This window comes from Sylvia atricapilla, chromosome 1 (assembly GCF_009819655.1).
Source record: "Sylvia atricapilla isolate bSylAtr1 chromosome 1, bSylAtr1.pri, whole genome shotgun sequence".
Classification (NCBI taxonomy): domain Eukaryota; kingdom Metazoa; phylum Chordata; class Aves; order Passeriformes; family Sylviidae; genus Sylvia; species Sylvia atricapilla.
The window spans coordinates 130,181,929-130,195,198 of NC_089140.1; the positions used below are offsets into that span (position 1 = coordinate 130,181,929).

General features: G+C 41.3%; 1 protein-coding gene across 2 annotated transcripts in view; it reads left to right on the forward strand.

Moving 5' to 3' along the window:
- PTDSS1 (phosphatidylserine synthase 1) overlaps positions 1-13,270 on the forward strand; it is a 28,409-nt gene continuing 15,139 nt past the window's right edge. For both annotated transcript variants that reach the window (XM_066333887.1, XM_066333897.1), the window contains exons 1-5: positions 1-266; positions 5,497-5,588; positions 7,101-7,145; positions 9,288-9,412; positions 12,440-12,598. In XM_066333887.1, the coding sequence (XP_066189984.1) occupies positions 88-266; positions 5,497-5,588; positions 7,101-7,145; positions 9,288-9,412; positions 12,440-12,598 (600 nt within the window). In that variant the 5' untranslated portion in view covers positions 1-87. The remainder of the gene's footprint in view (positions 267-5,496; positions 5,589-7,100; positions 7,146-9,287; positions 9,413-12,439; positions 12,599-13,270) is intronic.

The window sequence follows — 13,270 nt, forward strand, 5'->3', positions numbered from 1 at the left end:
GCTGCTTCGGGTCGGGCCGGGCTGCTTCGAGCCGCGCCGCCCCGCGCAACCACAGCCGCGCTGAGACGAGGAGAGAGAAGAGGCGAGATGGTGTCGTGCGTGGGGAGCCGGACCCTCAGCAAGGACGACGTAAACTACCGCCTGCACTTCCGCATGATCAACGAGCAGCAGGTGGAAGACATCACGCTGGAGTTCTTCTACCGCCCGCACACCATCACCCTCCTCAGCTTCACCATCCTCAGCCTCATGGCCTTCGCCTTCACCAGGTGCGCGGCCGCCGCGGGGAGCCGCGCCCCGCCCTGGGTGCCGGCAGCCCCGGCCGCAGGCGGTCCCGGCGGGGCGTGGGGCGGGTCGGTGCCCGGCCCGGGGCGAGCAGGGCCCGCGGGGCTCCGGCCGGGCCGGGCCGTGCCTGCGGTGCGCTCCCCGGGCGGGGGCTGCGCCGCCGGGCGCCCCGTGCTCGGCAGGCCCGTGCCGGGAGCGGGCATCCTCCCCTCCTTGGCGGAGCGGCTATCATACCCACTGCGTTTCCTGGGAACTTGATAATCGTTTTCAGGATCTCTGCTGAAGTCTCTACTAAAACGTGTGTTTCGGGGAGTTACCTCGATGGGCTTTATTAGGCTGTGAGCTGCCCCGCAGTGACATCAGTCATGGAGATGATTTCCCAGGCGGGCAGTGGACGGGAGTGACTGTTCCGTGGCATCGGTTCCGTACCCTGTACACTGTCTGTGCCCAGTGCCAGGCTGGCTCAGGCCCTGATGGATGGGCTCGGCCGCGTCCTTTGCCCACCACAGGTGGGCATCACCCCTGCAGTCGTTCATGGCTGTTATGAGTATTCTTTTTTACAATGGCGATACTGCTAGGAAAGGACAGATTTTTCCTTACTTGAAAACAAAGGGTATAGCGGTGCAGTCTGATGGGTATCTTGCCTGTTTTTTGAAGTTGTGTGTACTTTTTATTGCCTCCTACTGGATGTGAAGATGATTGCATAATCCTCCCTTAGACTAAATTGTGTAGTCTGTAGGCAGTGGTTTCTGAGAGGTTTTGGCAGAGAGTGCCGTGTGGTTTTAAGCTCATTTAACCTTTTGTGGCATTGTGTGTACGCAGTCACGGATTTCAGTGGTCTTGTGGCTTAAACTCTTACGATGGTTAATCACGTCTTTAAAAGTTACCTTAAAACATTAATTCATGACAGCTCTCTATTTGATGTAAGAAAGACGTTATTTGTCACGAAGTCTGATATCCAGTTCAGTGTGTTTTATTCTAAGAATCCAAATATGTAGTTTTTATCAGCTGTGAAATAATGGCCAAGCCTGGCTTGAGATGAGACAGGAGCATAAGGAAAAGTGAAATAGCCTAACTGCAAATGGTCTGAGGTGTGTCTTTTCTTGTTTCAACATGTGTATGGCCCCAAGGAAGATACTTTCGATGAGCACATCCCTTGTTCTATTTGGATCCCTTAACTCCAGAATTACAGAGAGACATATTTCTGTCCTCTGCTACAATGTTTAATTACAGACCTTTGCTACAAGTGCTGCTCATCCCCTTGCCTGCTCACTTTTCTCCCTGAAGGGCTAATTTAGGTCAGACTTCTGAGTCACTACGAAATTATCATCACAGTGTCATTCTGAAGGATTAATGGAATTGATTGCTCACCTTCGGGGAAGGAATTTTGCCATTAATTCTTTCAACCAGAGGATGAGCTAAGAAGCAATTTCAGCACTTTTGAGTCTTCTAGGCCCAAATAAAATTGCTTCACTTCTGGGATGTTTGTATTTTTCCAAGAGGATTGCTGGTATGTCTTTCCATCTGTTATGCTGTCTTTCTGACTTCTTCAGTTTAATTTTCTTCCCTCTGTCTATCTCTGCCTCACTTCCTGTCTTTAAATACCAGTTGACTTCTCTTTAACTCTTCTCTATTTCTCCTCAGGTTGTGGAAGGTACTCTGGTTTAATTTTCTCCCCTCTCCTCCTCCTGCTATTTTCAACTACTGTAGGAGCTTCATAGATCTCCTGAGTGATATCAGAGTGCTGCCTCTGGGCCTCATTTGAAACAACATCCAAACCGTATAGATACATTTTCTCATTGAGAAACCGGGGAAGAGGAGATGCTTTCCCACATGCATTTACAGTCTGTGTTTCTTTCCATCAGCTTATTGCATTGTGTCTATACTGACTCATGCAATAAAGTGATGTTTAAAGTTCATTTTCCCACTTGCTGAACACAGGGCACTGTAGACTTCCCTGTAAGGTGTCCCAAGTGATTCTTTGCTTCCCCTGTGCTGTCAGTTGTTCCGCAGCTCTCCTGGTCAGTTTGTTGAGTGGGGGATTTTCTGTGATTGATTCATGCTGATGTTGTGAAGTAAAATTTATTTTTTCAGGAACTTCACCATAGGCAGGGGAAATTCTCTGTTCCTTAAAGTCTTTCTTGGCTCTTCTATAATTTTGTGTCAGCACTGTGTGGAGGGCTCTGAGAAAAGGCAAACACTTTTCCCTTGTGTGTAGCAAGCCATAGGTAACATGAAGTCCTCCTTAGGATCACTGAGAGCAGCTGCTACTGTCTTTGAGCTGACAGATAAGGGTGAAACAGATAGCAGTGATCTTCAGGTATGATGATAATAATAATAATAATAATCCAGAGGAAGAAATGTGTGTTTAATTTTTCTATGTTAAAGTAGGGAATAGAGGGTATTCTGATCTTTAAAGCTCATCCTTCTAAGCCTTCTGACGATGACTGCAGCTTCCTTGGTTGTTTCTTGCTGCATGAGCCAGACACAGGCTCCCCTGCTTCCATCCTGCACCTTGGGGCAGAGGTGTGGAGTGGCTCTAGCTTTCCCTGTCCTCTTCCACCCTGGAGGTGTATGGCCCTCTCTGAGCCCAGAGGCAGCTAGCAGGAGTGAGTCCTGGAAGAGCTCTTTTGTGGGACACAACAATAGGACTGAGGAAGGTGACAGACTAGTAGCTTCTGGTATGAAGCTGCAGGGGTTTGTGGAAGCATGAGTTAGACTTGTGAGGATGTGGAGCTTTTGTCTTCCATGTCCCCTGATTAATGGGCTTGATTAAACTGGTTATTGTGTATTTAGGTTTGGTTTGCGTTTATGCAAGAATTTTTTTCCTCCCTCTCCCACATTCCAAATTTAATGTCCTAGCTATTTTTTCCTCAGTTGAGTATCCTCTCTATTTGTGATGTAATAACTCGCTAGCTGACATTTTTGTAATCTAGTGCTCTGGAGAAGAGCAGAAAAGGGATAAAGATTATGCAGTTATTATGCTTTTTTTTTTTTTTTTTTTTAAATTTCTCTCTAAAAAGCCACAGAATGGAAAAATGCCCTTGTAAAGTGGGTTAAAATTGAGAGAATTTTTATCTGTCCTCCCACATAAGCATTAGAAACCTTGGTTTTGCTGCATGAATGCTTGTATTTCAAAATCAGAGTCAACGTTTCTGGGGCTCAGTGAGATGATTTAGCACATTTTCCCAATTGCAGCTTGTTGTGATTGCATCTTTTCCTTTGGCATTCCCCAAAATAGTTCTTCCAGGTAAACATTATAATCCCTATACCAGCTAGTGCACAGCGGCAAGCTTCTTGCTCCCACCAGTTCTTACCTGCTTCTGGTAAGAAGATTGGGTGTCTGTCCCTTGTGAAATGTGTCTGCAAGCCAAAATAAAATGCCTTGCCACTCACATGAAATGAAATGCAGTTTAGCACTGCATACATCTTCGTTATTTTTGGGGGGCAGTGGTGCCAACATGACTAGGACAGCTTTCCTGAAGCTAAGTAGTACTTAGAATCTTGATATGCAAAGGTGAGGACCTTTCATCCCACCTGGCACAGAAATTAAGTGATGTGATTGCAATGTCTTTCACTTCTTTGTTGGCTGTGATGAATTGATGTGATGCAACTGTAGTTATTTGTTCTAGCTAAAAAAAAAAAGTTCATCCTGTTGGTGGCAGCCATGACAGCATGTTCCCATGTGGTATTTGCATGTGTTAAAAGAGGGATATGGTTTTGCTGTCTGAGCCATCAGAGCCGGAGGCTCTGGCTGGGAAGTGCACTAGATGGTGTAAGGTCTTGGGATTGCCAATAGAGCCAGAGTTAAGCTCCGGGACCTGGGGTTTATAGCTGATACAAAGTGTGAGCCTGTGCAGCATGGCTGCTGGAAAATGACTGGTAAAGCCGAACCCAGCTGGTTTTAAAGGAATGCTGTGGGGAGTCCCTAAGGCCTGCAGGGAAACCATTCATGTTTAATGCACTTTTTCCTTCCGTACATTTAAACTAACACAGTGCTTAAATGCCTCACAGTGATGAAAGCCTGCTGTGGAGCTGTTAAGGTTCAGTTTCGAGGAAAAGGAAAATAATTTGGCTAAGTGAGAAATGTTTTGTAACTGCAGCAAGTATCTACTGTGGAGAGCATTTATGCTGTCATGGATTCTTTACTGAACCATCCAGCAATGTGACAGATGCTCTGCCAGGAAGAGCTTTATGCCTTCAAAGTTTGCTGAGAATTCTTTAGTTACCATGTTGTGAATAAATAAAAAAAACCCCACAAATAAATAAACTGATCATAAGTACATGAAAACTAGGCAGATAGTAAAACTTCGACTTCAGTTGTAGTGTGTGATACATTATGAAATATTCAGTCTTTAAATGATGATAGTCCGAAGTTTGTTTGTATTACTGAAGTATCCCAGAAGCTGTCTGCTGGTTAGAAAAGTTAGGTGAGGGCTATTTTGTTAATCTTGCTACCATATTCTACCTGCCTAAAAAGAAGGGGCTCTCTCAAGTTTGCCTTGGCATTCCAAACTGAATCCTTAGGTCTCTCTTCTGGCTGTAATACAACAGTAGCACAAATAATGCATACTATATTCGGAGCTTTGGCATAATAGATCTAAAAGCAAATTGATATTTTTCCTCGGGCATTTTAAGTTGTGCTGTGTCTCTGTTACAGATTCAAGCTGTACATTCATTTTTTCTAAAGATTAATTGTGATCATTATTTCTGCCCTCATCTCAGGCTTTTGGTGTTGGGGATAGGCAAAGGGAAGTGAAGGATATTGCAAGTATCACCAAAACAGCAGAGAGAAACCTTGGAATTGCATCCAGGCTTCCACAAGTTTTATTTTGGGTGTAAAAGTAAAAGTTGCTGTGTAAAAGTAATTTGATGATGTTTCTATAAGCACTAAAGCAGGAAGATTTTTTTCACCTGATTTTAAATTTGGTCGTTGCTTCTACAGTCACTTCTAACAATGCTATGTGCCACTTCTAACACATGCCATGGCTTGCATGTGCTTACTAAATATTTAACCCTCTTGTAAGAAAGGGATACCCAGAAGTGTAGTGTGAAAATCATTCAGTGCAATTGCTATCTTAACTTGTTACATAATGAGCATGCATATTTCTTATATTTAATTTCCATGTATTCTTTATTTAAATAATATATCTTGAGAGCCTATTGACTTCATCCTTATAATATACTTTAATATTGTGTTGTCTGTCTCTTTAGGGATGATTCTGTACCAGAGGATAATATTTGGAGGGGTATCCTCTCTGTGATTTTCTTCTTTCTAATCATCAGTGTTCTAGCTTTTCCTAATGGTGAGTAAGGTTTATTCAGCATTTATTGCATGTTTTTTAAAATGTGAATTTCTCTTAATTGCCACTATATTTACTTTGACTTTTATTTAAATATCAATTTTCAGTGTATTTTTTCTTTACTCATTTGAATTCTTTTATATTAAGGAACAGTCTAAAATGGGTTGTAGTCATACTTGAGCAAAGATAAGTGTTATTTATAGCTTGTTATTTATAGTCTGTATTTAACAAGGAAGCCAAGTGCTCAAAATCAGCGTCCTATTTGCAGATGTGCAGTTGCAGCTCAGATTGCTAAGTAATGATGCTAACAGATCCTTAAATAATGTTTAGGATGACTTTGCCTCAGCGTGTTTCAAGAGAAGTGTAATTTGAAAAATTCTCAGACACAACACTTTACCAGAAGATGGTGATAGAAATGGTTTAAGTTGCATTTACAATGTAAAACCACAGTTGCTCAGTAGAAGTTGAAGTTGGACAAAAGTTTTGGCGGTTGTTTGAGGAGCAGAAAGTGTAAAAACATAAGAATGTTTGTGTGCCATTAATTCTATGGAAGAAATGCTTTTACCTGGTTTTCTGTTTCGGTTTTTTAATTTTTACTTATTGCTGTCAGCAAAATCATGATTCTTAGATCAAGTCTAAACTGTCTCACAATTATCTCACAATGTTCAGGAAAAAAACAGTGATCATGTTCAGGGCAGCTTTGTACTGCAGAGTTGGGATGTGTTTTTCCTATATGTTAAAAATCCTGAATGCACATTTCTCACAAAGTTTTACCTGAAAAACTGAATGCCAGAGAAAAATGAGCTTTATGCATCTAGTGGTGAAAGAGTGGTCTGCAGTGTGTGCTGAAAATGTTTGTTGAACCACTTCTTACTACCTAAATGTATGATTCATCTTTAGATGTTTTCCAGTTTCACCAGATTTACTTTCTCTGCTGTTCACATTAGCTGAGAGGTTTTTAGTCTAAAAAATCAGTTTTATCACTGGCTCTAAAGTAAATAATTTGACACTGGTAAAGAGCATAGGTGTCTTCCTTCTTGTCAGCAATATATGATGTTCAGTTTGGAAATTTCAGGAGGCCTGTTTGGTAACATTTCTCGTTGGTCTGAAGGCTAAGTGCCATGTTTCTTTGTTAACAAAGACAAATTTGTATGGGATGGGAGCAAGCTGCAGTCTGGAAACCAGGTCAGGACATCCTCAGGTGACACATGAGATGTGGTGTCTGCTGAACAAACAGCATGCTGCTCTTCTGGACATGACTCCATAAAAACTCTGAAAAATTGCCTTCGTGTTACCAAATGGCAGTCTCCTTTTTTTCCACTCTGAAATCTGCTGTAACTTTTTTTTTTTTTTTCTTTTAATACAACACAGAGCTCCAGCTCTCAGGTGTATTACATAGTCTGATGAAAAACTAATGCCTGCTCCTGCCAAGTAGTCATATGCGATATACTCAAAAATAAATTCTGTGATTCTTACTGACTGTGTCCTAATAAGCTTTTTGTTTGCCATCTATAGGACCCTTTACACGCCCTCACCCTGCTCTGTGGAGGATGGTTTTTGGTAAGTTTGTGTTTCTGACTTTTGCATTGATTTTGCAGGACCAGCCTTTTTGACTTTTTCATGAATGGAATTGTCACAAAACATAATCGTGCATCAAACTTCTGTGAATGTTACTTTCTTCCCACTCCTGAGCAGTTGCTTATACTCTATTCTTAGTTATGTTTGGGAATATCATTGTAGTTACTCTGTGTCAGGATGGTGTAGATGAAATCACCAAAAAGGGATCATTCATTCTGATACTATGTTTTAATCCTGTTTTGTGCTTCCCAATCTCCTTCTCCCACATCTTTCCTACTGTCAACTCTTCCAACCCCAGCTACTGCATATACTGTCTGACTTCTAAATCCACTTGAGTAGGTGGTTTCTTTTCATTACTGGCAAAATATGCTATTACTTCATATGTTTATTAAATTGTATCATCGCATAGGTTAGCATTTATTAAAATTCTTGATATATATAGATAGATAGATAGATAGATAGATATCTTCATATGTCATTAAAAGTACCTGTAAATATCAATTGGATTCATAGTTTGAAAAATAATTCTGTTAGCTACAAAACTAACAAGTGAAATCCTGCTCCTTAAACATCTGAATTACACAACAAAATAGTGAGGAATTTTATTTTAAAATAATTCAGGGATCACAAAACATATGCTAGACTGCACATTTAATTATTTTTAGGCAGACTGAATGTTCCTCTCTCCTGCCACCTTATATCTAAAAATAAGTAGCTTCCCAAAGTAGCTGATTGCTCATCTGTTGACATTGAGAGGATACTGCTGATTAGACAGCACTCATTAAACAAACCTGCTTCTTGGGAAGTTTGTGAAACACAGGTCCTACTGCTCTCTTAAGCTTTCACTACATGTAGAATAAAAGATCCTTCTCAATGTTGATACTGTCAGAGCTTGACCCCTGTACTTTTGGGAAATGCTGCATGCAAAATCAAGAGCAACATTTTTCCCTGTGAAATTCTGCTTCTTCTGTCATGGTTCATTTAGCTGTGCTTCACTTCTCAGACATCTTTGGGCATGGACTGGTGTGTCCTCAGCGTTTCCAGATGCAGCCTGGCCTGCAGACTGTGCTTCCTTTAGCAGGGTGGCATCTGTTCCCCTCGTGTTTCTGGGAGGGGCTGCACAGGACCATATAGATACTTCCTGTGCATGTGTGTGTCTGGGAACAAAGTTGCTTTCTGGTGTACATTGGGGCCATCAACTGTATGTCCTGGTTATAGTTTAAAAGGCCTTTCTAAACTGCCTTGCTGCAGTTTATTTTGAATGGTAGATCCTAAGTTTATTCACATTAATCTTTCTGCCCCTCCATGACATTGCTGGAGGATACAAGTATGTTTGAGGCTGTGGAAAGTGTTTCTATGCCTCCTCCAAATGTGGTCTTGGATATCTGTGAGCTTGTGAATAATGCAAAGATATGGTTCCAACAAAAGATTCAGCTACCCCCAGAGCTACACCTAGGACTCAACTTCTAATAAGTTTTTCTTTAAAAAAAACAAAATCCTTATTCAGACTGGAGGAGACAAATGGTACTCCCAAATGCAATTGTGTTTCATAATTTATAGTGGTGTGAAAATAAATAATAATCGTATTTATCTTCAAAGGGTTCAAGCATCAAATTTTCCAGCTCACAGAAGTAGAAAACTGAGACATGCATTAGTTTATAATTACTCTTTATTGCCAGCACAGCTCAGAATTGCCAGGTGGCATTATTAAATTGATCTTTATGTTGAAATCTGTGTAAAGGCTTAGAGGCTTACGTTAATGAGGCAAAGAATACTTAAAGCAGAGGGACAGAGCTAATGCAATCCTGGATCCTAGTGTATCTCTTACCAAGGAGCTTCCTCATCACAGCCTTGTACTACACGTCTAAATTGATTAGACTGATTTTGTTTTGATTCATGCAGTTCATGCAGTTGAGCATGTATCGTATCACTTGTCACAGGAGGGGATATGAAGGGCTGAGTGCTCAGACATTGCCATCTGACTGGTGTTTCCAGCTTTTCTGCATGTAGCTGCTGCATATTGAAATTCATATGTAGAACAACTGTTTGAATGTATCTTTTTAGACCCTGTGTTCCAGACAGGTTTGTGAGTGAACATGATTTTAAAACTGAGTCTTTTCACAGGTCTCAGTGTGCTCTATTTTCTGTTCCTGGTGTTCGTGCTCTTCCTTAACTTTGAGCAGGTGAAAGCAGTGATGTACTGGCTGGACCCTAATCTACGATATGCCACAAGGGAAGCAGATATTATGGTATGTATCCGTGGCACTTTATTGTACATACTTCAGGCATGTTTAATATCAATGGGAATGGATAAATCTGAATTTGCTGGCATGAGCAATGCAAGTTTGTGCCTATACATGACAGTCATCAAGTCCTTTGTGTCAAGGACAATATTTACATTGAAATCAGCTGGTGTGAAAAACAATCTTCTCAGTATTTTTTTTCTAATGCAGACGTTTAGGTGAATGTGCAATTTGGAATATGATATGTATTTGCTGTGGAGTAGCTTTGGATTCTTTTTGGTAATAGATATGAGCGTAGATACTGAAAATAGACTTAGCAAGGTAGTATCTAAATGAAGCCTATATGGTATGTGTCCCAGATCAGGGTTTTTGATGCCATAGTGCTGTACTCAAAGAACTTTGGTCTCATCTTGTTGTTCTGAGCTGAGTACATTACTGTCATGCTATGGAGCTTGTGGAGTACATGTTTGCATGGCAACTGCAGGACTCTGCTCCTTTCCAGTCAGTCAGCAACTGAGCACTGATGCTGCTACCATTGGGAAATTGTTTCCATAGACCATAATCTGGAGTGGCATAAAAATCCAGGTTTGTTTTTCTGTTTACCGAGCAGCTTGCAGAGTTTTCCATACAGAGAACATTCCCCTTCAGGTGGGGACATGAACATAGAGAGCTGAGGTTGTAAAAGGAGGCCTGGGAGAAGGGTGTGAGTTATGCAGGGGGGCAAGCAGAACACAGTGTGAGCAGTTGGGCACCAAGCAGAAGAGGGTTACTGCATAGGTTGCCAATCTTGCCCTCCTCACTATCACATTAAATTACTCCTCACCACCTAACCAACATGTTCCCTTGACCTTGGGTTTGTGCATCTGTCCACCATGGTTACCTGTTTTTACCTGTTTTTTACTAGGTGCTTTTATAGGGCTCATGCCCCATGAGTAGGGAAATTGAGGTTATCTTTCACACGTGGCAATTTACTGCTCATGCAAACCAGTGCAGAGCAACTCATCAGCAGTGGCTGCAAACTCCTGCCCTGTAGCAGATCGGGGAATGGAAATCTTGACAGTGCAGTAAGCTCACATTAGTTGATTGATAGTGAGGACTGTGTGCAGGCTCCTTGCCTGGAAAACTGGATGCTTCAGGTATTGCACCTCAGCCTGTCAGCAGTACGTGCTGTGCAGCTCCAGGGCTGTGACTTTGGGTTCCTCAGGGACCACCTGTGCTGGTGGAGAGGTGAGGGCAGGCTGCCCTTAGGATGGGGGCAGGACACATGGCTAAATGGAGCCCCAGCACGGGCGTCGGTGATGTTGCTGAGCAACAAAAGGGTGCTGAGACAAGGAGTCTGTTGTTTTGTCAGATTCACCTGGCTCTCCTGTCATTTAAATTAGAAATAGTTTCTAACTAAGGGAGGACTAGTATTACTCCTGGCACAGAACCACAGTACAGCAGATTCCCTGACTGTAGCAGTCAGTGGAAACTTGCCCTGGTTTGCTTTGCAATCCAGATATTGTCCTTTAAAGTTGGAGTAAATTTTTAAAGTGCAGCTGTCATGATGGCTGCAGCTTTGTCTCTTGCACAGGACTAACAAAGTTCCTTGGATATAAAAAAAAGTTCAGCACATTTCACTGTATGGCTGGCAGAACTGCAGCTGGAAAAATGAGGCAGAGAGGAAAAAGCCCCAGTAAAAATAAAAGCAAAAAAGCAAGAGCTCTGGAAAAAAACCTTACTTTTGGAGTAGCCTCATTGTGTTCACTGATCATAGGTAATGCAGTGTAGCAAGGAGCCTGCACATATTGTAGTATATTCCGTGCTTCTCATACTGGCAAAGGAGCCAGTTTCAGTTCTCTTGGTGCACTAAAGCTGCAGGTTTACAAGCCTTAGAACAGGTGATGCACCTTTCTCTGACCAGCAGCACAGACGTGCATGAGAAAGCACCAGCAGTAAGGGTTACTTACAGAAACCTTCACAACGCATATCATCTCACTGTGGGACTTATCTGCCTGCTGATAGAAGGATTTATATGAAATTGTGCATTCTTGTCTTTGTGGTGGCCAGGATTTAAATATTTCTATGCTATCTCCTTTTTAACTTGATCAGTTGGTGTTCATTTGTGCAGGATTAGCAGTAGTTCTGGCCTGAAAGAGAGTTCTTGATTCAACAGCACTGAGCAGTGCTGTGTTGTCACCTGCAGGTGGCAATGTGTATTTTAGGAGTATTGAAGAGCAGAGATGTTAAATGTGGGTTTCCTATTAAGAATAGTTCTGTTTTTGCCCAGTGATGAGATGGAACCCCACAGCTGCAGCCTCCTGATAACTAACAGTTTGGTTTTTTTCTTGTTGGGCAGTGATTTTTAGCACTTGCTGTATAACATGTTATGAGAATCTGGTTCCTTTGTCATTGGGGACTAAAATATTAAATAGTATTCTTAAGGAATCTACTGCTCATCTGTGAAAAAAAGTTCCCTTTAATCTTCTCCTAAATATTTTTTCAATCCAAGCCTGTGACTGAACATTCTCAATATGAATGAGTTCTGAGAAATTGTTTTCATGAGGAAAATAAGACACAAAAGATACTCAAGTAAACATTGATGTGAGTAACATTACATCAGAAACTGGAGAGGATTAGCCACTAATAAGACACATCTGGATATCAGGCAGCATGAATTTGGGAAAAGGTGGTTATTTCAAATCAAGACTCCAAAGAAAGGCAAATAAGTATTTTGTGGAGTATTGTTTGTTAGTTTTATTGTTCCTGATTTTATTTTTTTTGTTGCTTCTCTGTCAATTAGGAAATACATGCTTCTTCAGGCACCAAGGTCTATTCTATTTTCCTTTAATTTAGAGCTGTCCTGTGATGGCATTGAGTCTTAAATCTGGAAGTTTTCTGCCACAGTTTAGAAGGATAAGAAAATGAAATAATGCTGATTTTAATACCCTTATAATTCCAGGCTTATTGCGTTGGATGGAAAGATGTTTCTTCTTTCTGAAGTTGTGTGTTGATGGAGCAATTTTGTTCTGGGTTTTTTTCTTTTCTTAACAGGAGTATGCAGTGAACTGTCATGTTATCACCTGGGAGAGAATCCTCAGCCACTTTGATATATTTGCTTTTGGACATTTCTGGGGCTGGGCTATGAAGGCTTTGTTGATCCGCAGCTATGGGCTGTGCTGGACTATTAGCATCACCTGGGAGCTCACTGAGGTAGGCCTCTCTTTTATCCTAAATATCAGCAAAGGTAAGAGATGTGAATTGTTCTTGGGGGAAGAGTGAATGTTACTAGAAGGATGGCTCTCTAGTTCTCAGTATAGATTTACATTTTAAGTCTTATAAAGCAGATGCTGACTAATTGATGCAGCTGAATGAGCAGACAACAGCAAGCTGGGTTTTAGGTAAGTGATTTATTACTCCTTGAATACAAAGGAAGTCTAGGTCAGCCTATTTGTGCCATTCATAATTTATTTTCTGCTGTTATGGGAGATCATGCTACTTTTTCTACTTCACATATTTCCTGATTCAGAGCAACTGTTCTCCTTTTCCACCTTGCAATATCTGTGATCTCCTCTCATAGGCCTTTTACTTCACAAACAACATCGCACATTGTGTATAGTCATGTGTAATGTACAAGTGAAATGGAGTTGAGGGATATTCTTGATGTGAACACTTAAACTTAGTCTTTAAAATCAGTTTTCTGCAAAGCTTGCTGTTTTGAGAATGCTTGGCTTATCTGACAAAGCATTTATCATTTAGAAACATAGATAAGAATTTGTCTAAAATTAAACTTTCGAGTTTGGAAATCCTGATGCCATGAGTTCCTCTTCAAAATGTGTTTTTGCTTTCTGGCATTGAAGGATACTGTGTTTTCCAAGTGATCTT